This window comes from Ochotona curzoniae, unplaced genomic scaffold (assembly GCF_017591425.1).
Source record: "Ochotona curzoniae isolate NIBS_2020 unplaced genomic scaffold, NIBS_Ocur_1.0 contig_66, whole genome shotgun sequence".
Classification (NCBI taxonomy): Eukaryota; Metazoa; Chordata; class Mammalia; order Lagomorpha; family Ochotonidae; genus Ochotona; species Ochotona curzoniae.
The window spans coordinates 24,570,654-24,595,133 of NW_024466512.1; the positions used below are offsets into that span (position 1 = coordinate 24,570,654).

General features: G+C 51.3%; 1 protein-coding gene across 3 annotated transcripts; it reads right to left on the reverse strand.

The window, feature by feature from the left end:
* Positions 1 to 222: 222 nt before the first annotated feature.
* Positions 223 to 18,327, reverse strand: ZFYVE27 (zinc finger FYVE-type containing 27). Of its 3 annotated transcripts, XM_040992348.1 has the most exons (14): positions 18,163 to 18,327; positions 17,229 to 17,426; positions 15,722 to 15,792; positions 14,234 to 14,420; positions 12,545 to 12,640; positions 10,809 to 10,921; positions 9,843 to 9,982; positions 9,241 to 9,312; positions 6,689 to 6,709; positions 6,379 to 6,523; positions 3,021 to 3,067; positions 2,630 to 2,711; positions 1,529 to 1,637; positions 223 to 1,240 (listed from the first exon to the last, which is right to left on the reverse strand). In XM_040992348.1, the coding sequence occupies exons 2-13, from the start codon at positions 17,423 to 17,425 to the stop codon at positions 1,573 to 1,575; spliced, it is 1,236 nt and encodes a 411-aa protein (XP_040848282.1). In that variant the 5' UTR covers position 17,426; positions 18,163 to 18,327; the 3' UTR covers positions 223 to 1,240; positions 1,529 to 1,572. The 3 variants fall into 3 exon arrangements, with proteins under 3 accessions (XP_040848282.1, XP_040848283.1, XP_040848284.1); XM_040992349.1 differs by lacking the exon at positions 6,689 to 6,709 and having other exon boundaries at positions 223 to 1,637; XM_040992350.1 differs by lacking the exons at positions 6,689 to 6,709; positions 14,234 to 14,420; positions 15,722 to 15,792; positions 17,229 to 17,426; positions 18,163 to 18,327 and adding an exon at positions 12,829 to 13,060 and having other exon boundaries at positions 223 to 1,637.
* Between the last annotated feature and the right edge of the window lie 6,153 nt (positions 18,328 to 24,480).

The following is a 24,480-nucleotide window of genomic DNA, read 5'->3' on the forward strand; positions in this document are numbered from 1 at the left end:
GCTTGCACTGTTGAACCTGCACCAACCCCAGCCCTCAGGATTGGGTCACAAGACGGCCTCCAGTCAATCCGATAAGCTTACACAGATGCCCTCCTGTGTGCAAGGCACAACCTTGTTCCTCCTGGTCCCCAAACCAGGATGCAAAGCAAGGCCGTGCCCGGGAGCTCAGCACCTCAGCTCTGGAAGAGTGTCGCCAGCACAAGGACAGGACAAGAGCCCAAGGAGTATGAGGCCTTTTTATTGGAGACTCTCCGTACGCAGAGGTCATCTTGGTTCATCTCCAGTGTAATGAAGCACAGGGCACTTCCTTCTCAAAGCAGGTCACAGCAGATACACCAAGGCTGCCTGGTTCTCCAGGACCGGCACCTGAGCTACTGAGCCCTACAGTGCTGGGCCTGGTGACAAAGCTGGCCTTGTCTCCGCAGCCTTCCTGCCTGCTCCCACTTAAAGACCAGAAACGCCCACCATGAAGCCACCTGTGGCTCCTGGATGCCAAGCAGCCCCTAACCACGGGGGCATCTCAGGTAGGACAGGCCCCTCGTCTCGTTCATTCCTCTCCTTAAGCTGCATGTTCCCAGGAACCAGGAAATAAATAAATAAATACTTCAAAAAGGCAGGGCAGCTCTAGGGAGGGAGGGAGGAGTGCCTGAGCCAGCTCATGGCTTGGGGAGACCTAGGTCCCTCAGCATCTCTGAGTCAATATAAAATTGTTGAGAAGAATTGGGGGACCCCTCTCACCCTATCCCACAACTGAGGCTCCTCTCTTGGGAACTGCCATGGAATGCAGGACTCACCCAGCGTGTTCCTACATTTCCCAGGCCCCTGAAGGTCAAGGGCTTCAGGATCTCTGCTCCAGTCATCTGGCCTCACATGTCCAAAGAGGGTGGGCCGGTTGAGGAAGGCTGCCATGGACTCCAAGGGGTGGGAGTTATGGACGGGGAATGGAGTGACCAAGCAAGCAGCACATGGAAAGAGCACAGCACTGCGGGGGCTAAGACTGCAAGGCAGGGCTGAGGTCTCCCTATCCTCCAGGTAACACTGAGTGACTCAGCCAGGCCTGCCAAACACTTTCCTCTCTGGGAAGCTTAGGAACCGCAACCCTGTTTCTAGAAGCACTGCTAGTCCAGCTAGCTCTGGTCACATCTTCTGAAGAGAAAATGGTCAGATCCTGGCATCACAGAATTGCAGCACTCCCAAGCCCTGTGTGCGTTCTCCCAGGCCGAGGGACTGCTCCAACACCCTAAAGGGAAGAAACTCTCCTCAGCCTCAGGTCTAGAATTCCCAGACGCAGCAGGGTCAGCCCTGCTCAGAGCCAGATGGAGAGCGGGCTGGCTTCTTGCTGCCCTCTAGTGGACACTCCTGGCTCAGCCCTGAGGACATTCAGGCTAGGCAGAGAAGGACCACAAGCCCCGCAGGGGCTTCTCTCCCCTCAGTTTGAGCTCAGAAGGGACGCAGGAGGAAGCCTTCTAACCATCCAGGCCACCCTGCCTGACCACCCCATAGCAGCTGGAAGAGAGGGGAAACCTACTGCTGGCCTTAGAGACTGGGGCAGCTGGCACCTGGCCTCCCTTCTCACTTGCTCAAGGTCTGGTTACACGAGGCACACACAAACACAGTCTCTCTCTGGGCTTCGGGCGCTGGAAAGAAAGGAAGATCTCGGTGAGAAGTCTGCTGGTGCCTTCTGGCTCATAGCCCCAACTAACAGAACCATCCTCCCCAAACCCCACAGGCCACCCACAGCCCGGCCCAGCCCTTCCCAGCCCAGCGCCCTGGCCTGCCCCCGACACCTCCTTCCAAGGAAACGCTGAGGTGAGAATGCCAGCACAGGCCTCTGCCAGGTGTTCTGCTAGAAATTCTTTTGGCAATAACAGAACACCTCTTAAAAATGATTTTTAAATAAAATAGCAGGGGAAATTTTCCTAAAACATTTTAGCAGTGGTTATCTCTGGGTGGTAAGATTACAGGATTATTTTTCTCTTCCTTCTTCTTCTGTATAGTAATTTCCAAATTTTCTAGTTAATAAGCACGTGTTACTTGCAAGATCAAGATCAGAAGGGAAAAGCACTTGGTTTTAATGCTGTAAATGAACATAAAGCAGCGTGTGAAACATGACCACAGCTTTCAAGAGCACAGGCGTTTATCCTACACTAACGGGGGAACCTGAGGGTCTACACCTGACCATTCTCTCGGGTAAGCAAGAAGATTTTCCTGTTGCTTATCTGTATGTTTTGTTTTATTTTGTTTCATTTACAAGCATGTCCAGTACAAGGAAAAGAAATGAGTTTAGCTTTGTTAAAATTGTTACTAAGATAATAAAGAGTAACCTCAAGACAGTGGCTTCCGAGGAATGCAGCAGCAAGAGGAGCTGCAAGTGAGCTCCTCATGTTGCAGACACCAGCTTGTAACTGCAATGCAGTCACCATGGTCACTCTGTTGCTGTGTTTCGCTCCCATCTCACAAGCCACTGCCCGTGTTCACCAGGGATGGAGTAGATGTCACTGCAGGCCTCAGACTGGGACGCTGGGTTTCCTGGACCCCTCACTCCTTTCCCACAAAGCAGCCTCCCCTTGCAGGGGCAGGAATAGCCAAGTCCCCTACTTCCCAAACACCTGCCACCCTGACCACTCACCTGTGGCCCCCATGGAAGACTTGGGCACCTTGAAGGAGCAGCACCGAGAGCAAAAGCTGTTTCCACAGTTACTGCAGTTCCGCTGTAGGCAAGAGCCAAAACCAGTGTCAAGGGAAGCCTGAGGCCAGATGGGCCTCCCTCACCCTCACCAGTTGGTAGCATTCACAGAAAGCAGAACTGGGGAGGTACCTACACGGAGTAAAAGACCGAGCAGAACACCCGGGAAAGCTACGGAAGATGTGAGCATGGGGACAAAGGGAATTACACTCACTTCCGCAAAACAAGGATGTGAAGCACGCCCAGGCACACGGCCACTGCCCCATCAAGGACATGAAGTGCCACCCGGTCCCACGGACACTGTCCCGGGAAACAAGCCCTCAGAGAGACTTACCCTCTTCTTGAGCATTGAGAAGGTGGCAGAGCAGCCCGTGCAGGTCCCTGAGAGACAAGGAAACAGCTCAGTCCTGACCCAGCTCAGCCTCTCAATTCTCAACTGTTTCTGGCAGTTTTCCATTTAATAGGACCCGGGCCCGGCGCGGTGGCGCAAGTGATTAAAGGTCCATTTAATAGGACCCTCAGGAGATCAGGCTGGACAGAGTGAACAATGAGCACAGCCGAGATTCTGAGCCAAAAGGAAAGACTCAAACTTGGAACAAAAGGTTGACAGTCCCTGGAATCAGCTGCCAGGCCACCTGTGACCAATGGCCCCTGATTTCTCCAGAAGCTTAGCGGCCCTACCTGTAGGCTCAGCTGAAACCAAGGAGAACGCTGTAGAACCTTCCCCTGGAAATCCAGCTCAGCTGGCAGGAGCCTGATGAAGCCTGCCCTGACTACCTCCAAGGCCTCGCCTTACAAATATTTGACAGCGTAGAAGTACCAGCCCTATGGCACAGCAAATTAAGCTAGAATCTCATATGGACTGGAGTCTGTTGCTCTGTTTCCAACGCAGCACCTTGCTGAAGTGCCTAGGAAGCCAACAGGTCACTGCACAAGTGCCTGGGCCCCAACCACCCAGTGGGAGCCTACCACGGCATTCCAAGCTCCTGGCTTCTGCCTGGCCCATAAAGCTGCTGCTATCTGGGGAGTGAAACAGCAGACAGACGAATCTCTCCCTCTCTGACTTACAAATAAATAAATCTTAAAAACAAAACAAAAAAAAAAAACTTGACAGAACAAAACTGAAATGACTCCAAGAAACCCAGACTCTGCTGTGACATTACAACATTCCAAAGAAGTTCAGAACCAGGAAGACATGGAGGGCAGAACGCACAGGTCCTGTGAAGGGGCATGGAGAAGACAGAGCTGGGAGGACTCTGCCTAAAGAACTGTGAATGATGAAATGACAGCATGTTTCCAAAAAATGGCAAAGAGGAGGCAACAACAGTTTGAAAAATTGCTGGGAGAGGAGCAAGTGTTGTGTCCACATTCCCATCGAGTGCCTGTGTTCAATTCTCGGCTGCACCCTCTGCTACAGCTCCTGCTACTGCAGCCCCTGGAAGGCAGTGGAGCCGGCTCCCAGGGCTGCTGCCACCACACGGGAGACCTGGTTTCTGCTTCTGGGAGCAGCTTTTAGGCTCATCGTTGTCCCAAGTGTGGGTACTGTGAACATTTGGGGAATAAACCAACAACTCAGCCTGGACCTGGTGCAGCCTATCAATTCTTACTTGCAGGGTATGTCCCTGCCTCTCAAAGAAATAAATCAAAATGGACAGGGGGCTGGCTGTTAGAATAACTGAAGTATGGGGAAGACAGACATCTCTGCAAAATGAAGACCGAAGTGGTGCGGAGTGTCTCGCTCACCTGCAGGCCAGGAACAAGTACTAGGCCTCACGTACATACAAAGGTCCCAAAGCTATCCTGGCAGCAACGCGTGGCTGCTGCCTCAGCCCAGCCAGAAATCACTCCTGGCTCTCACTAAAGTCCCTGGGTTCAAAGAAAGAGACTGGCTGAAGTTAAGGGAAATGTAGCCCAAGGCATTCACGATAAATACCCAACACTGTCTGTTAGATCACCCAGCAGTGTCAAGGAGAGAGAACAGCAGATTCTGTGGCTCCTGGCGGTGCCAAACCAGGAAACCAGCAACCTGCAGATGCAGCTGCAGGAAAGACTCCGAGAATGGGGAGGCCTTTCCTAGGCTGGGCAGAAGGGAATGGGACATTAGAAGCAGTAACTCCAAGACAATATTCTGGCCGGGGTCAGACTGCTCAGAACCACGTGGACTAGCCATGTGGTCCAGTGAACAACTGTGCAGCAGCACCCCAGGTCTGAGGCCAGGAGGACTGCGCACCGACCCAGGCTGAGGCAGGCAGCAGCCATGGAGAATGCCTGGGCGCCCTCCAGCACTTACCGAGCTTCAGACCCCATTCCCAACAAAGGTTCTGTCCTGGCTTCCTAACTCGCCACTCAACATCAAAGGACAGGGAGAGCTGTCCACTTCCCATCCAGCTTCCTGCTTATGGCCTAGGAAGGCAGAGGAGGATGGCCCAAAGCCTTGGGACCCTGCACCCCCGTGGGAAACCCGGAAAAAGCTCCTGACTCCTGGCTTTGGATCAGCTTAGCTCCAGCCACTGCAGCCACTTGGGTACTGAACCAGCATACAGAAGATCATTCTCTCACTTCTTCTCTCTGTAAAATCTACCTTTCCAATAAAATAAATTTTTAAAAATATTTAACAGAGAGAGAGAGAGAAGGTGTCTGGAGGCCGCAAGTATGTTAAGCTACCATCTGTGATGCCAGCATCTCAAATGGGCATTGATGTTCTGCTTCCCATCCAGCTCTCTGCTAATGGCCTGGGAAAGCAACAGAGGATGGCCCAAGTCCTTAGAACCTGTGCTCATACGGGAACCCAAAGGAAGCTCCTGGCTTCAGATCAGCTCAGCAATTACCATTGTGGCTTTTTGGAGAGTGAACTAGTGGATGCAAGACCTTCTTTCTCTATCTTCCTCTCTGTAAAACCTGTCTTTCAAATTTAAAAAAATAATAAAATATTTGAAAAAAAAATATTCTGAGCAAACAACTGCCCTGAATGCCACATGAGGAGGTGGCAGCCCCTGGAGTCCTTGAGCAAACCCCACACCCTTCCAGGCACAGACCTTAGCACTCACACCACACCAAAAGACAGCCCCCTGCACTGCTCCCTCAGCTGAGAGCCGGCAGAAGTCATGCACTCTGCACTCCTCAGCATGGGGCTGGTTCCAGGGTCACCAACTCCTCCAGACATGTACTACAGTTGTATCTGGCTCAGCTCCTGGTGCTCCTGATGCCAGCCAGGTGGTCAAGCTGGGTTAACAGCTTAATCAGTATCTCTAAAGCTGCCACAACAAGCTCCTGAAAATCTATATGACCGGAGAGGGCCTTGCATATTAACATACCATTTACAAATCACAACAGCCCTGCGGGATAAGAACTATCAGCCTCTTGCACAGAAGGGAAGCTGAGGCATGGGACATGAGCTAAAGTGCAAGGATACTCTGATGACCTGGAACTTGACCCAGGCAGCGAGACCTGATTCCCTTCTTGGCAGGGTGCACAACTTCTTCTAAGGCTCTGTCTCAGGATCGTAGTCCTGTGCAGGCCTGGAGGGCATGGCCTAAACCCAGTTCCCATCTTCCTGCAAATGAAGTCTGATTGAGAGGAGAAGGAAGAACCCACACTCCCTCCCTCAGCGGTCCCACAGGCACTATGCCCAGTTCCCTAACTGACAGCCCCGCAGCCCCAGCGGTCCCTGCGGTCTGCTCCCCGCCCAGTACCGAAGGTGTTGGCTGGGCAGCGCTTGCGGAGGCGCTCTGTAATCCGCGACACCCTGCTGCGCAGCACCTCATTCTTGCTCAGGAAGCCGTTGTCCTGCAGCACCAGGTCATCCTCCACCAGGCAAGGGGCACCCTCGTCGTCATCCTGCGGGAACAGCTCCTTGCAGCCCTGGCCTCTCTCAGAAGGCTTCAGCATGCAAGCCACCCCAACACAGCAAACCCATCAGCTGCAGCACCGCAGGCTCAGCCAGCTCTCCCGGTCTGGCCCAGCCCACTCAGTCCCATCCACCTCACCCATCTTCCTACTTACCAGCACCACCAAATGGGTCTCCTGCCTCCCGAGGTGCAGGGGAGAAGGAGAGAAAACAGAGAAATAGCAGGAAGGAAGAAGTTGCTGGAAGGAGACCTCCAGACAAAAGGAACCCCAGAACTGCTGAGTCCTGAGTATTCCCAAAGGGAGATATTAACAGATGCCCCAAATAAGACACTAGAGAACACTGCACTGTTGGGTTTTGTTTTGTTTGTTTGTTTTGTTTTGTTTTTTTAACAGAAAAGAGAGATGGAGAGAAAGATCTTCCATCTGATGGTTCACTCTCTAAATGGTTGCACCGGTTGAGCTGAGCCAATCTGAAGCCAAGAACCAGGAACTTCTTCCAGGTCTCCCACTTGGGTTCAGGGACCCAAAGCTTTGGGCCATCCCCTTCTGCCTTCTCAGACCACAAGCAGGGAGCTAGATGGAAAGTGGAACAGATGGAACATGAACTGGTGCCCACAAGGGATCCTGGTATTTGAAGGGAGAAAATTAGCCAATTGAGCCATTGTACCAGGCCAGAGTAAACTCAATTTAGTGGCTCATTATTTGAACAGAAGAGAACAAAGTAGGAAAGAAAACATGTTTTAAAATTTATTTTAAAATAAATAAATAAATAAAATTTCTTATGTCTATCTGTTTTACAGATGTAAGAGTTAACTGGCTCAAGATGCAAAATGTGTTCCTTACTGTGGGTCATGAACAAAAATGCTTGAAAAGGGCTGGCATGGTGGCACGACGGATTAAGCTGCCACCTGCAATACTGGCATCCCATACTCAAGTCCTGGCTACTCCATTTCTGATTCAGCTTCCTACTAAAGAACCTGGAAAGGAAGAGCAAAATGGCCCAAATATTTGGGATCTTGCTACTCACGTGGCAGACCAGAGTAGAGTTCACCTCCCGGCTTCAGCCTGTCCCAGCCCTAGCACTGCAGCCTTCTGGGAAGCGAAGCAGTGGATGGGAGTTCTATTTCTCTCTCTCTAACTTTGCCTTTCCAATAAATTAAAAAATATATATATGCTTGAAGATCCCTGCTATACATATCTCTCCTCTCTGCTAGAATCAGTCTACAACTGAACATCAAAGTCTTGGACAAATCTTTTAGTTGTTGAAACTTTAAATGCCTTGAGGGACAGTGCTGACGGACTAGCACAGCAGGCCACATCTAAATCACAGGCCCAGTGAAAATTCACGAGCCTTACAGCTTGTATTTCTATTTCTCACTTCACAGAGACCTGAAGAGAAAGGATTTCCTACTCTAATAATAGTGTCAGTGTGACAATAAAACCACCTCCACTAGGCTTCAGTGACCGGGGACAAGGTGTGAGGGACTGTTCACAACCACAGCATGTGATTTACCAAAAGGAAACAGTCTGTCTGCAGCTACCTGGGCTGCTGCAGACTCAGGGACACCAAGAAACTGAAAATTGGGAACTCTGACTACAACACCCCACATTTACACACTGGCTCAAACCATTACCAGACGGAGGGAGGGCAGGGTAAGAGGTATCATTATGTTCCTAAAACTATACTGAACCACAAGAAATTCGTTTCCTTTAAATAAATGTTTTTAAAAAGTCCTTTAAGGGCCCAGCACAGCAGTCTAGTGGCTAAAGCCCTCGCCTTGCACACGCTGGCATTCCATAAGGGTGCCCTTTGTAACCCCAGCAGCTCTACTTCTTCCCATCCAGCTTCCTGCTTGTGGCCTGGGAAAGCAGTCAAGGACGGCCCAAAGCCTTGGGACCCTGCACCCGCATGGGAGACCCAAAAAGACTCCAAGCTCCTGGTTTCAGATTGGCTCAGTTCTGACCGTGGCAGCCGCTTCGGGCATCAATCAATAGATAGAAGATCTTCCTCTCTGTCTCTCCTCTCTGTATATCTGACTTTCCAATAAAAAATAAAATAAATCTTTCAACAACAACAACAAAAAAGGTCCTTTACTTTGCATGCCAAATAAAACACTTCTCAGTTTCTCCCCTGACCCCAGATACAGGGAAAAAAATGACATTAGTGTGGAAACAATGGTATTATCCACTTTCTTGCAGCCCTTGACCCTTTGTACCCTAATCAACTAAGTAAGATTATTAAAAACAAACAAACAAAAAAAAAAAAAAAAACCATTTCTCAGACTGTCAGTTTGAACCACTGTCCTAAAATCAAGAAGGCTGTCTAACTTTTCCTGACCCAGTACTTGGCCACATACCCACATACAATTTCTCTTCATCCGCTCCCTGCTCCTGAAAGGAACAGAAGCACAGAAAGGCAGGACAGCGGCCTCCCCACCTCAAAGAAAGCAGGCTCATTGCTTCCAGAAAAGGTGAAACAACTCCTGGAAAAGGTTTACCCAAAGGCCCCAGAACTGCCCTAGGCTGGGCAGCCAGAATTGGCCAGACAGGCAACTGAAGAGGCAGCAGTCATCAGCATCCTTTCAACCCGTGCATTCTACTTCACAGCAAGTTTGGCCTTCTCTTTGGGACATAAGAAAAACCATCAGCTCTAGGGGAACTGCCCTTCTGGTCTGGTTCACAGAGAGTGGTGAGAAAGTGCCCACCTCAATGGCATCCTTAAACTCCTCATCTGGCTCCGCCTCTTCAGCCTCCTCCACACTGCCCGGCGTGAGGTCCTAAGAAGAGACGATGACAGGAGAAGAATGGCAGCCCAGTTCCCTGAGGCAGAGGGCTTCTCTGAGCAGGCAGCCAGGCTCCCCAAGCATCTGTTCCTGCCCAAGGAGAATGGCACAACCGCAGGAAAGAAGGAAGTCACAGGAAACACAGCAACCTCCACCCACCAGGGACAGCGGGAGGAGATGAGACCACAGCTAGACCAACGGTGACCACACAGCAGGCAGCTGCACACAGGTGTAGAGCCAGGGCCTGACCCTGGAACCCTGGCAGCCACTCTGCCTCAGCCTTCTCCTGCGATCGCTACACTCATGGTGCTGCCAACATCAGGTATGCAGCACAGCACGTGCCACCCAGCAAGCCCACAGTGAGGCACAGAGCAGCTGTTCTGATGACAATGATCACCAGGCAGGCACTCAGATCAGGCCTGGGAAGCAGCAGGAACTGCAGCAGAGGCAACCCAGGAGCAAGCAGTAAAGAACGGCTCAGACCCTGCATGAGAGGGGTTCGGCTCCTGCACTCAGGTACTCACCTCCGTGGGCGTGGGGTCAGGCGTGCTGTCCAGCAGAGCAGACTTTGCCACAGCATCTGGTGGTGGGAGACTCTGGCAAGCAGGCTCTTCCTGCCTGGGGCTCAGCCGTCGCTGCACAGCCGTCCTGTACTCTGACACCACTGCCCAGGGCCAGGAGGAGCGGCAGGAAGCAGACATAGTGTGAGCAGTGCTGGGCAAGCGCTCACTTCCACAGCCCACTAGCTCCCTCCAGCTCCGACCCTCTGCTGTAGGGACAAGTCACCTTCCTTGCTCCAAGCATGTCACCAAGCCTCATGAATAAACACACACGACCAGCTACTCCAGACTGCCTAGAGAGTCAAGTAGAAGTGCTTAACAAACGATGGTTTCTTTATTATGACTATTTGGGCCCCTCACTGCAGCACAGCAGGATAAGTCACTATTGTGATGCCTGCTTCCCATACGAGAGCACCAGCTACACCACTTCTAGTCCAGCTCCCTGCTAATATACCAGGGCGAGCAGTCGATGACAGCCCAAGTACCTGAGTCCCCTGCCACCCACGTGGACGACTCAGATGGAGTTCCAGGCTCCTGGTTTCAGCCTGGCCCAGTCCTGGCTAGTGGGGGATGAATCAGAATAGATCCTTTTCTCTGTCACTCTATCTTTCAAATATTAATGATAAAACAATTTTTACACCATATATGCATATAGCAACCACCCTAGCACATTCACAGGCCCAAGCCCCTGTGACTTGGGGTCCTCCAGACTGTCTCAGCACTTCATACGACAGGCAGCAGATGGGCACTCTGGGAACATACAATCATCAGGCAGCAAATGCCAGGACAATTTGTGGCTGGTATCACCTCAGCCCAGATTCATCCACCTTCGGAAGGGCTAAGGCACTCCACTGTGTAGTGCTCCCCCTGGTGGAGGCTCAGCAGGGTGACTCTGAGCCTGCAGCAGCCTTCCAACTCTCAAGCACTTACCCCGGAAGAACTCCCCATTCCCCAGGAAGAGTGTGCTGTTTAAAAGGGCAAAGACCCAGCAGAGTGGCAGCAGATACAGCATGCAAACTGTTCCCAGAAGAGCCCCATAGAACCTAGGGAGGAAGCACAGGACAGGAAATCCTTAGGATCAAGGGAAACATGTTTAGAGACAGCCACAGAAGGGCCAGGACAGAAAGAGCTCTGGACCTGATGTCAACCAGGGAGACCTGTCCATCAAACACGTGGCAAGCAGTGATGAAGCCACACTGAGCAGCCAGTTGCTGCAGCTGGTGAGGCCACGGTGTGTCCGAGGCTGGGGGCAATAAACTGAACCAACAGTCATCACTCCTCTGAAGCCCTGAGTGGGCCAGGTTGGCATTTAAATATAGCTCTGCCACTGCGCACTGGGGCAAGTCCTGGGTTCTCCGCACATCAGGTCCCTTCACAGATGAAATGGAGACTCGGACAATGCTGACTACACAGTGAGGTAACACAAAGAACATGCTGAGCATTGTCTGGCACAAGGAGAAGACTAAATATTAGCATGATTATTCACACAGGATGAGTCTTGATAACATTTACCCATGTGATGCAGTTGTTTCATCCTTAAATTTATTCTAGGGGCAACACTGTCGTCTGGCAAACAAAACTGCTGCCTGCAATGCCAGCATTCCATGTGGGCACCAGTTCAAGGCCCAGTTGTTCCATCTCCATTCCTATTCCCTATTAACATGCCTGAGAAAGCTGTAGAGGACAGTCCAAGGACTCAGCTCCTCTGAATCCACAGAGACCTAGAATAAAGCTCCTGGCTCTTCACTTTGGCCTGGCCCCATCCTGGCTTTGTGGCCATTTGGGGACTGGATCAGCAGATGGAAGACCTGTCTCTCTTATCCTCAACATAACTCTGCCCTTAATAAATGTCTTTTAATGTTATTTTAAGATTAGTTTTCATTGGAAAGGTAAGATTTACAGAGAGAGGAAAAAACAACAGAGAAAGATCGTCTATTTGATGGTTCACTCTCCAAATGATCAGAAGAGCTGGAGCTGAGCTGATCTAAAACCAAGCTGATCTGAAGCCAGGAGCTTCTTCTGGGTCTCCCACACGGGTGCAGGGTCCCAAAGCTTTGGGTCATCCCCCTCTACCTTCCCAGGCCACAAGCAGGGAGCAGGATGGAAAGTGGACATGAACTGGTGCCCATATGGATCCCAGCACTGTCAGGCAGAGGATTAGTCAATTGAGCCAATGTGCAAGCCCCTAAAATGTTATTCTAAGAAAATCTTTTTGAAAATATCAAACTAAATTCATAAAAATTTCATGAAAAGGACAAAACCTATAACAGAAAAAAGTTTCATAAATTATATTTGCTCTATATTAACCTAATATAAAAATAGCCCCAAAGGAAAAAGCAACAAAGTAAACCACTTATAAATAAATGAAGCAAAACAAATACCACATTATGAAACTATTCAAAGTACATGCACATAACCACTGTACAAGGCAAGCCAAACAGATCGGTGACTATATCAGCTGGCAGTATTTTCATAATATTAAAATATTTGTATGCCTATAAAAGTATCTAAACAAAACCCATGGCCTAACAGCCTGGACGTGTAAGTGCAGACAGGCATCCACCTGCTGAAGAGGCACTCTTCCCCTCAGACAGGAAGCTGGCCTGGCTTGGGGCTCAAGGTGCAAATTCCTCCAGGTCAGCCCATGTATGAGAGGAGCTACTCACTGTGAGGACACCAGGGGGTTCTCCCAGTGAAGCACACGGTAGGCAGCTTCGCAGGCGCAGCACAGGCGGTTCAGGAGGGCCTCCAGCTGGATCAAGCTGCCGATTCAGGGAGTCTGTGAGTGGACAGGCCCACCCCACCTGCACCCAAACACACAGATGCTACGGGCAAGCAGAACCCAGGGGCTCACAGGCACAGCTGGCGAGGGATGGCCAACCTCTGTACACATACCAGATGGTTCTGCAGAGCACCAGAGGGAAGGGCCTGACCAAGCCACTACACTCACATTTCAGTCCCTTTCTGGGGCCTCTGTTGGAGCTACAGGGAGTTTAAGGCTCCTGCTCTGTTCTCCTGCTAGCTCTTCCAGGGCTGCAGGATCAGCATTATCTAGCCAACACGTACACAGCAGCTGCAGGATAAGCGGCAGGATACAGATCAATGGCATCCACCTTATGACATACAGTAGATGCACTTGAAATTAGTTTTTTATTATTTTTTAATACAATTGCACTCCCCCCAAAAAAAGCAATGAGCTCATCTTGAACCCAGATATGGGTTTCTATAGGGCTCTTTGGAAAAATGGGTACTTCCAGACTGTACAAGGAAGATATAAGTTGGAATGTCCTGCTGTACCATGAAGACATACTCAGAAAGGACATGGACACATCCAAAAAACCCAGAAGCAACCCCTAAACACACGTGGGACCAGCTGATAGCATAATAAATAACAGGGCCTGGCGCAGTAGCCTAGTGGCTAAAGTCCTCACCTTGCATGCACCGGGATACAAATGGACACTAGCTCATATCCTGACTGCTCCACTTTCCACCCAGCTCCCTGTTTGTGGCCTGAGAAGGCAGTAGAGGACAGCCCAAAGCCTTGGGACCCTGCAGCCATGTGGGAGACCCAGAGGAGGCTCCTGGCTTCAGATTGGCTCAGCTCTGGCTGTTGCAGCCATTTGGGGAGTGAACATTAGATGCAAAACCTTTGTCTCTTATTCTTTCTGTAAATCTTTCCAATAAAAATAAATAAATCTCAAAAAAAAAAAAAAGACTTCTCAACAATAAACAGACAATAACTGTACATGGAATGATAATGACAAAATCACTTTTGCAACCATCAATAAACTGATGAAGGCAAGACCAACAGATGTTGGGTGAAGGTGGGGAACAAGATATTTGCAGTCACCAAAGATCTGACCACTAACAGTAAAGGGTAAAATGCTCAGTGGCAGTGCTGAAACCTCCCAGACCGAGCAGTTAGCACCTGCTGGTATCATGTGACTACACAGGCTGACAGCACAGCTCACATGTCATATTCCTGCCCTAAGCACATAGTCTGAACCACAAGGAATCAAACAACCCAAAACTGAGGGAAATTCAAGAAAAAAATAATAAAATAAGCTTGAACTATGACAAAACGTCAACGTCATGAGAACTAAAAACTGAAGAAGTACTGCTCCAGCTTAGATGCCATGTAGGACCAGTGTCGAGGCACAGCCGGTTAAGCCTCACCTGTGACACTGGCGTCCCATGCAGTAGTCAGTTTGAGCTCCAGCCACCCCACTTCTGATCCAGCTCCCTGCCAATGTGTCTGAGACTTGGGCCCCTGCACCTATGCGGGCTTTGAGCAGGGCGGCCCTGTGACTGCCGTGGCAGGCTCTCTCCACTCCCGAGCCTCCTGCCATACTCACAAGCTCTTCACCTCGGCCACGGCCTCGGGGCGTGACAGGCGCACCCTCTGCAGGTCCTCCTGCCTCACGCTGTAATACTTCCTCCGCATCAGCTCAGACTCGGGTAGCCGGGCTCGGCATACTTCCTGGAGGTAGCCCAGCAGGGCAGGCACTGAGATCACGAGGGCACCCATGGAGTACCACGCACCTAGAGGGTCCAAGAACATTCCTCAGGTAACCCAGGTGAGTGAGGACCTGCGGCCTGCCTGCCCAAATGTCCACATGCTCTCTCCGCTCCTCCGAGAGGCCTTCCCCGGCCCCCAGTAGGACATGGCTCCTCAAGCCCTGTCCCAGCTGTCCAAACCAGCTCCATTTTTCCTTACAGCCCTCATCCACCACACAACGAATGACACCTTATAGGTGTTGTAGATCTCGAGGGCTGAGACTCTGTCACTTGGTCACTGAAGCGGCTCCCTTCAGAGCCTCAATGACTAACATCTGGTCCTCAGAGCCATTAGGGCAGCCCAGAAGCACTGGATCTGGCACACCACTGAGCACTGTGGAGTGAGGCAAAGAGAAAACTCATGGGCGGCGCTTGCTCCCCGACATCAAGCTGACAGAGCAGTGGCCACAGCAACTACTGGGGAAATGCCACCACATGAACTGACTTACTCTGGAAATACACTCAGAAGAAAATCGAACCTCCAGAGAAGGTGGCCACACAGAGACTGGGAAAGTCTGATCAGGCTCAGTTCGACCAGGAACCAGGACGTGACCTTAGGTGAACTGGCTTTACTGCCAAGCCACTGAGAGCATGTCCCCACAGGAAATGAAGGGACACCTAGGAAAGACCAGTTCAACCTGCGAAAGGCAGAGCTCCTCCGAATATCCTGTCCCAGACCTCCGTGCATTTCCCAACGGGGGCTGGCTTTTTACTGCAGTTACCACAGGAAAAGGGCTCTTCACAACCTCTAATGTAACAGGTCTGCAAGAAACAGCACCGCCCACACCTTACAGGAGCACACGAGTCCACACTGAGTCTACACTGAGTTCACACTTCCAACTCGAAGGCTTCCCACCACCTCTCAGTGCTGGTGACTGCCCGGCAGCCCTTTCTGGCGCCTCAGTCAATCAAGAGATAGAACAAAGACATTCCCCACCAGCTCACCTCCCACACCTTTAGCCCATGCCACGTACCCAAACAACCCCTGTACCAGTGCAGACACCAAAATGGAAAAGGTCACTGCATCTGCATCTGCAATCAGTCTGGAAGGAAGTACTTTAACAACAGGAGCAGACACGTGGGCTGCTCACTGCGCCAGCACAGCACTGCGCATGATAGAGCACCAGCGGCCCCCGGCCTGCACTGACCATCTGCAGCCCTGCTTGGCCACCAGCAGACACGAAAGAGTTCCCTCCAGGGCAAGCCGAGTGGCTCCCTCAGGCGGAGCGGCCACTCTGTGTTCCCTCACCGCCACCAACCCTCTGGCTCCCGGAAGCAGTTCTTACCCTCGTTCAAGGTGAGGAACAGCACGTTGAGGCCCAGGCAGGTGAGCAAGGAGCACACAGGCATCTGCCACCTACGACACAGAGAATCTTCATCAACACAGCGGGGCAGCTCAGCGCAGGACAGGACCTCCAGGCCAAGAGGGCGACGGCCTGGGACACCCTGAACCAAGAAGGGGCGGACTGTGGGCCTCCCTTGAGCAGGCAACCAATAAAGGAGTCCACACCTCACAGATCATCCCCAGGGGTGAGCAAACTAGATGATCTACTAGAACATTCTCCAACAAGGAAGAATGTATAAAATATCTAATAAGAGAAGCAATTAACATTGTGGGAACTTGTACTTGTAAGGGTCTATTCTCTTTAAGAAATGTAGTTGGGGCCCGGCGTGATTGCATAGTGGCTAAAGTACTTGTCTTGAGTGCACTGGGATCCCATATGGGCGCTGGTTCTAATCCTGGCAGCTCCACTTCCCATCCAACTCCCTGCTTGTGGCCTGGGAAAGCAGTCGAGGATGGCCCAAAGCTTTGGGACCCTGCACCCATGTGGGAGACCCAGAAGAAGCTCCTGGCTCCTGGCTTCGGATCAGCTCAGCCTCAGCCATGGCGGTCACTTGGGGATTGAATCAGCAGGTGGAAGATCTTCCTCTCTGCCTTTCTTCCTCTCTGTATATCTGACTTTCCAATAAAAATAAATCTTAAAAAGAAGAAGTAAAGCAAACTGAAAGGAGAAAAACAAAACATTATGGAGGATGAAAAGCAAAGCAAAAAGGATAAAAGAACATTTAAGATTCACAGTCCGAAATGATTAACAAAAAGGGTACCTGCCTAGTCACAGCTATTTCCTAATTTTTTTTTTTAAAGATTTATTTTTATTATTTTTTCATTGGAAAGGCGGATATACAGAGAGGAGAGACAGAGAGGAAGATCTTCCGTCCGATGATTCACTCCCCAAGTGAGCGCAACGGGCCGATGCTATGTCGGTCCGAAGCCAGGAGCCTCTTCCGGGTCTCCCACGCGGGTGCAGGGTCCCAAAGCTTTGGGCCGTCCTCGACTGCTTTCCCAGGCCACAGGCAGGGAGCTGGAAGGGAAGCGGGGCTGCCGGGATTAGAACCGGCGCCCATATGGGATCCCGGGCGTGCAATGCGAGGACCTTTAACCACTTGCGCCACCGCGCCGGGCCCTATTTCCTAATTTTAATGTAAATAATGGGAGAAAAGAAAAAATAAAATAAGGCTGCTCTAAACTAAGGGTGGTTGAGGTAGGAGCCCATCCAGTTATGAAGAAACTTCAAGAAGGACCAGATCAAACCCAGAACCTGACTTAGCTGTGCTGAGCCTGGGACCCAGGGTGGTCCAGGGGCCAGACAGACCTCTCAGAACCGGTCAGACCAGGTCAGACCAGGGCAGGAAGGGCAGTCCAGTCATTGCCTAAGTGACCGTCATCATTGTTCTCACCGAGCAGGAAGGCAGAGGCCCCTGCAGGCTGGGGCAGGTCCACCACGGCTGTACCTGAGCAAGTATCGGACGCCGTCCCCCGCATCCTTCAGGGGCTCCAGGTAGACCTCCAGCCGCTTGTAGGAAAGGACCAAGTTGAAAAGATCGAACGCCGACGACTTGGTAGGGGCAGGCGGGGACTCCTGCGAAGCTTCAGGCACCACGCTGGGGCCCACCTCGGGCGCACTGCCCTCCCGCTCCAACGCCTGCATCCTGTAAGCACAATTCCCAACACACGTGCATCGTCTTACATGGTGACCACAACAAACCTGCAGCCCCACGGGACAGCAACGTCAAGTCCTCAGACATAAAATCCTGGTCTTCAGACTCTGCACTCAATGCTTTTCTACCCAAGGACCCATCAAGTGGATAAACCTCAGAGACCAAGGGCACCTTGTTGCCCAGGCAAGTCAGTGTGTCGTCTCAACTTTCTTTCACCTCTACCCACCCACCCTGCAGGGAGCTGGGTGGGTACCACTACCCTGCCCTGGAAAATCTTTGCCTAGATTGCAAACCCATCACCATCTTGCACCACTTTCCCTCTCTGACAAGGGACAGACTCCCACACCCCACTTCCTGAAGCCAAAGCCCAGCAGCAAACGGGGAGGCTGGGCGGGAGGGGGGGAATGAACCCCTAGACAAACAGCAACCTAAACCAATGCCAGGTAGGCAGGTGCGATGTGGGGCGGAAGGAACATGACAAAGGGACGGCGGGGAGCCCCAAGTTCCCAGGGCCAAGGTAAACGGCCCAGGAAGGTGCTTAGCGGGTCAACACCAGCAAGTGCCCAGCCCACCAGCTTTGCAACCCAGGGGGCCTGATGGGGCTCCCCTGAGGCCCAGACAGGGAAAGCCAGGGCCCAGGTCGCCCGGCCAGCAGGCGGAGGCCCCCGCGAGGCCTAGGCGCCAATTCCAGCGGCGGAGCCACGCCGGCGGGAGGGGGACGCCTCACCTTCCCGGCCGCCGGGTCGGTGGGTGGAAGGGCACGCACAGCCACGGGGAACCAGGAGGCCCGCCGGGCGCCGGAGCGTCTCCTCCGGGGCGCCCCAGCCCGACGCCACGCCTCCTCCCAGGGCCGTTCTAAAGCCGCAGGTCCCGGAGCCTGTGACGCCTCCGCCGCGGCCGCCGCGCTTCCGGGACGCGTCCTCGTGACGTCACCGCGCCCGCCCACGGCGCGCCGGGGGAGCGCCCGCGTCAGCAGTGCGCCTGCGCCCCTTTCCTCCCTGTCCCTCGGTAACTCTGGTCCTGCCCTGGGAGCGGGAGCAGAGCCCCGTGGGGCCCAGGAGGTGCCCCGCTGCAGGGAACAGTCGAAGAGAAGCTCAGCTCAACCGGCATGTTTTCTCTCTTTTCCTCTAACACTGACACGTCTGCGGATCCAGCCGCCTCCTAACGCCCCGGGAAGCAGCATCCGATGACCAGAGACGGTTGGGTTTCTGATATCCGTGTGGGAGACCCTGATGGAGCTCCTGCCATGAGCCTGGCATGGAACCAGCAGATGGAAGATACAAATAAACAAACCTGTTTTAAATATGTATATGTATAGAAATGCAAATATATGTGTGTGTGTGTGTATCAGCAGTTAGTGGTGGAGAGTTTCCCAGCCTCCACAGTAAAATGTTTAGTTCCTTCCATCAACTCCAACTTAGGAGGATTCTGACCCGGACACCGGCTGTCATAACAGCACCCACCTTACTGTGCCTGTAGTGGCCTCCTCACTGGGTGCTCTCCCCCAGGGGCCTCTGTCAGCCAGCCCCGCCCCGCCTCCTGCACTCATCAGGAGTCGCACTGCTTACACTGGGAGCTGTGAGGGGGGGGGACCCTCCCTACGCTGCTCCTGAGGAGTCCAGCCCAGGCCTGGAAGCAGCAGCCAGCCACCTGCACCCTTCCCGGACTGCCCCAGCCGCAGGCAGCTGTGCAGCTGACCTCCTGCCCCTCCAGCCCCAACACTCAGCAACTTCTGCAGGCCCTGCTCTGTGCAGCAGGCCTAGAAATCCAAACTCCTGGCCTCTCACCCCATCCTGAAGGCGAAACCCTGGACCATTTCTCGCTTAACCGCAGCGCTCACCTCCCTCCTGCAAAGCCTGTCTGTGTTCACCCCTGCTTCTTCACGCACATCCTTTTGAGGTATTTATTTACTTCTTTGTTTGACAGCAGTTACCATTACACTCCAGGAGCTACTGCATCAAGTGGCGTGAATATTTTTTTTTAATTGGAAAGTCAGATATACAGAGAGGAGGAGAGAGAGAGGAAGATCTTCTGTCCGACGATTCATTTCCCAAGCGGCCACTATGGGCAGAGCTGAGCTAATACGAAGTCAGGAACCAGGAGCTTCTTCCGGGTCTCCCACAATGGGTGCAGGGTCCCAAGGCTTTGGGCCATCCTCGACTGCCTTCCCGGGCCACAGGTAGGGAGCTGGATGGGAAGCGGGGCTACTGGGATTAAAATCAGTGCCCATAAGGGATCCCAGTGTGTGCAAGGTGAGGACTTTAGCCACTGGGCTAAAGTGCTGAGCCCAAAATAAATGAATCTTAAAAAGAAAGGAAAGGTATTATTCAGTAACTTCTGCTCCTATACCTGTGGCATAACGAGCAAAGCAACCACCTGTAGCACCGGCATCCTGTATGAGTACCACCTTGGGTCCTAGCTGCTCCAATTCCAATCCAGCTCCTTGCTGTTGTGCCTGGGAAAGGCGCAGCTGACCTAAATGTTTGGGCCGAGGCAGGCATGTGGGAGACCTGGAAGAAGCTCCTGGCTTGGGACTGGCCTGGTTCCAGCTCTTGCAGCCATTTGGGGAGTGAACCATTGGGTGAAAGATCACTCTGTCTCTCCCTCTCTCTGTATAACGCTGCCTTTCAAGTAATAAATAAATCTTTTTAAAAGCCAGTGCAGTGCTTCAACTGGCTAATCCTCCAGCAGCAAGCATCCCATACGGGCACCGGTTCATGTTCCAGCTGCTCCACTTCCCATCCAGCTCTCTGCTTGTGGCCTGGGAGAGCAGTAGAGGATGGCCCAAAGCCTTGGTACGGTTTACTGGTGTGGGAGACATGGACGAGCTCCTGGCTCCTGTCTTTGGTAATAGCTCAGTTGCAGCCGCTATACATTTGTGGAGTGAGCCAGTCGTTGGAAGATCTTTTTGTTTCTCTTTTTCTCTGTAAGTCTGCCTTTCAAATAAGAATAAATGAATCTGAAGAAACATGTAGAACAGTGAAGAGATGGAAGGAGGGATGGTGAGGGACCTGCAGGTACGCCTCTTACCGCCAGGAGGCGCCCACGCGTCTGGAGGAAACAGTTGGGGCGGGAACGGAGTGATTTGGGGGCGTCTCTTTCCAACTCACCATTTCCACGGTGCGTCACATGTTTTTGTGCTTCCAGCCGTTTTCATGAGGTCTTGCTGGGTAAAACATTCCTTCAGAACTCAATGACTTAAGATAACAATTAGCGTGTGTTTGACTGTGCTTGAGGCTTGAAGTGGTTTAGGTTTGGAAATGGTGAATATGGGCGTTTCTCCCTCAAGTGGCCACTGTGGCCAGGGCAGAGCCCATCCAAAGCCAGGAGCCAGGAGCTTCCTCCAGGTCTCGCACGCAGGTGCAGGGTCCCGAGGCTTTGAGTCATCCTCGATTGCTTTCCCAGGCCACAGCAGAGAGCTAGAAGGGAAGTGGAGCAGCTGGGGCACGAACTGACACCCATATGGGGTCCCAGTGCATGCAAGGCAAGGACTTTAACTACCAGGCTAATGCACCAGGCCCAAGTTTTATTTTATTAAAGTTTAATTTTTTTTCTTTTAGATTTACAGAGAAAGGAGAGACAAAGTGATCTTCCACCTGTTGATTCACTCCCAAGTGGACACGTTGGTCTGAGCTAAGCTAGTCCAAAGCCAAGAACCTGGAGCGTCTTCTGGGTCTCTCATATTGGTGTGGGACCCGAGGACTTGAGCCACCTGGTACTGCTTTCCCAAGTGTGTCAGCAGAGAGCCAAATCACAAGTGAAAGAGCTGAGACTTGAATAAATGCTCTTATGGGATGTTGACGCTGAAGGCCAAGGCTTAACCTACTATGCCATATTGCCTGCCCCATCAGTTTTTTGAAATATCCTTATATACGAGCTACCTAGGATTCAGTGACAGAAAATTGAACAGTAGCTGCCAGGGACTGGAGCGAGAGGGAAATCGGTTTTGTACAATGAGAAGAGTTCTGCAGACAAATGATGGTGATGTTTGTAAATACTCTAAATGTGCTGTTTTTGTTGTTAATTTGAAAGGTAGGTGACAGAGAGGGCAAGAGGAAGATCTTCCATCTCCAAATGGCTACAACAGCCAGGGCTTGACCAGGTCAAAGCCAAAAGCTTGGAACTCCATCCAGGCCTCCCACCTGTGTGGCAAGGCCTAAACACTTGGGGTTACCATCCCAAGTGCAATGGCAAGAAGCTGGATGAGAAGCCAAGCAGCCAGCACTGTGGTTGGGATGCCGTGTCCCAAGCAGTAACTCAACGGCAGCCCCGACATACATGTATATTTTAAAAGTGGCTAAGATCATACACTTTATATTATAGTATTTTGCTATAATATTTTTTAATGATAAAATGTTGGACAAGCAAGAGGTACTCTGTTTAACCACAAAATAGAATGAAGGATTGGTACATGCTAAACGTTGACAAATCCTTGAAACATTAAGCTAAGTGAAATGAAGCAAGTCTATAAGGCCACACGGTATTTGCTTCCATGTATAGGAAATGTCCAAAATGGGCAAATCCAGATAGACAGAGTATGCCAGTGACTGCCAGAGCAGGGCAAAGAATGACTTGAGAATGACTCCTAACAGATACATAGTTTCTTTTGGGAAAAATGGAACATTCTGGAAATAGCTGGTAGCAGCAGTAGTAGCACGACCTTGCCAATAAACTAAAAACAGCTGAATTGAACAACTGAAAAATCAGAAATTGTTACACAGATGTTATGTTACATAAACTATGTTTCAATTCTCTTTTTTTTTTTAATTTTTATTTTATTTTGTTGGAAAGGCAGATGTGCAGAGAGGAGGAGAGACAGAGAGGAAGATCTTCTGTTCAATGATTCACTCCCCAAGTGGCTGCAACAGCTGGTGCTGCGCCGATCTGATGCCAGGATCCAGAAACTTCTTCTGGGTCTCCCACACAAGTGCAGGGTCCCAAGGCTTTGGACCATCCTCGACTGCCTTCCCAGGCCACAAGCAGGGAGCCGGATGAGAAATGGAGCTTTGGGGATTAGAATTGGCGCCCATATGGGATCCTGGCGCGTTCAAGTTAGGACCTTAACTATTATGCTATTGTGCCGGGCCCTATGTTTCAATTCTTAAAATGAGACTAAATTCAAGAAATGCTTGATGGCATTTCCCATTACATTTTCTTCAATATTTGACTGGTTTTTTTAGAATTTAACTTAATATTGGGCCAGTGAACATTTCTGGATGAATAGCTTGCTGCTGTTGCCCTGATAAATACATCTTTATATTCTTGTACCTGAGAAGGCAGCACTCATGAGTAATGGGTTTTCCAGCTGTGAGACAGGAGTTGTTGGACAAACACAGCCAGGAAATGAATGTCAGCAGTGACATTCTTACCCAGCAGCTCCCGGCAGCCGTGAAAACAACCATTCATCAAACGCTGGCACAAAAGTAGTCTTACAAAGCTGGGCAGTGAAAATTTCCCCAAGAAAACCTTGTGCCTTCCTCAAAGACACAGTTAAGGGCCCTCCTTCCTCAGCATGGAAGTGGTGCTGGCCAGGCAGGGACTGTGTCTGCCAGCCCCCTCTGCATGTGGGCTGAGCCGGGTGACTCTGAGGACGTGGGTGGGCAGACTGTTTTGCTGGACCAAGGAGCTGAGAAGTCAGACACCTGCCACCCGCCCAGAGAGCTCAGTGCTGCAGGAATAGCCCTGCCACCAGGCGGAGTTGCACCCCTGAACCATTGTGCAGGGGAAAGCTTGAATGCTCCAGGCGTCAACTCTGTGAAGAATGAGCATAATATTGTCTTCCGTTAAGCTACTGAAATGTTAGGGCCTGTGTGTGTGTGACAGCAGCAGATCTTTGACGTCTGTTCCTTCCACCAGAGATAAAGTATGCTGTGTCTTTCATGGGAATGTAGAGATGATGAACCTGAAAGTCTTTCCTCAAAAATGTGCATTCTAGTGGGACAGATAGTCTGAATTCATATAGCACCAGGGAAATAGGCAGCAGTAGGTGACCACCAAAAATCCTGAAACCATCAATTACTATGAAAGAAATAGATTTTTCTTTTAAATCAGGCTTTGTGGTACAATGGGTTAAGCTGCCCCTTAGGACACCCACGTCCCATAATGAGGCATGGGCTCCAATCTTGGCGCTCCATGCTTCTGATTCGGCTAATGCACCCGGAAGGCAGTGAATGATGCTGCTCTGCCCTTGAAATAAATACATTTGTAAAAAACAGAACCTCCCTTCTTTTCTTTCATTCTTTTGTTTGTTTCGTTTTTAAAGATTGCGCTTTCATTCTTTTTTCCTCCTTCTTCCTCTCTCTCTTTCTCTCTCTCTCTCTCTCCTGGGAGACGGTGAGAGATGGCTGGGCCTTAGGCAGCGGATGTCCCAGCTGGGGACTGCCTGTGGTCAGGGTACCTGTGCTGCCTGAAGGCAAGAGTAGTTCTGACCGGTCCTGGCTGGCCTGGCTAGGGAAGCACCGCAGGCCTCTGTGTCTGGCCTGGCTGGCAGAGCACCGCAGGCCTCTGTGCCTGGACTTTGAGCACAGCGCTGTTCCAGGGGTGTTGCTTCTTGGCTCCACTCTGAGTCCCCAGGCTGGTCCCCTGAGACTCCCAGGAACCCCTATCTTTGTCAGATTTGATCTCAGTGGATCCCACTGATCGCTTTTGACATTGCCAGGTGGCCATTGCCTAGGTGTTGGCTACCTTCAAAGTTCATGAGTGTGTGGGTGCAGATGAATGTGGGGCCCCTGCCTTTGCAGACTCTTATACAAACGAACATAACCAGATACACATGATAGTTAAGCCTGCCTACTCCAGTGAACCAAGTGAAGATCATCATCATCAAAGAATGCAACAACTTCTCAGCGTAATAAAGACCATCTGAGTTGGTAAAACAGGCCAGTCTGGCTGGTTCTTCTCTAGACCCAGACCTGTCCCACCACTCTGCATCAAAGACTAGCGCCTTAGTGGGTCAGCTCTGTGAGACTTGCACTGGTTCTCTGCTTGTGATTTGAGAAAAGCAGCAGAGGATGGCCCGAGTGCATCAGTCCCGGTGACCAATGTG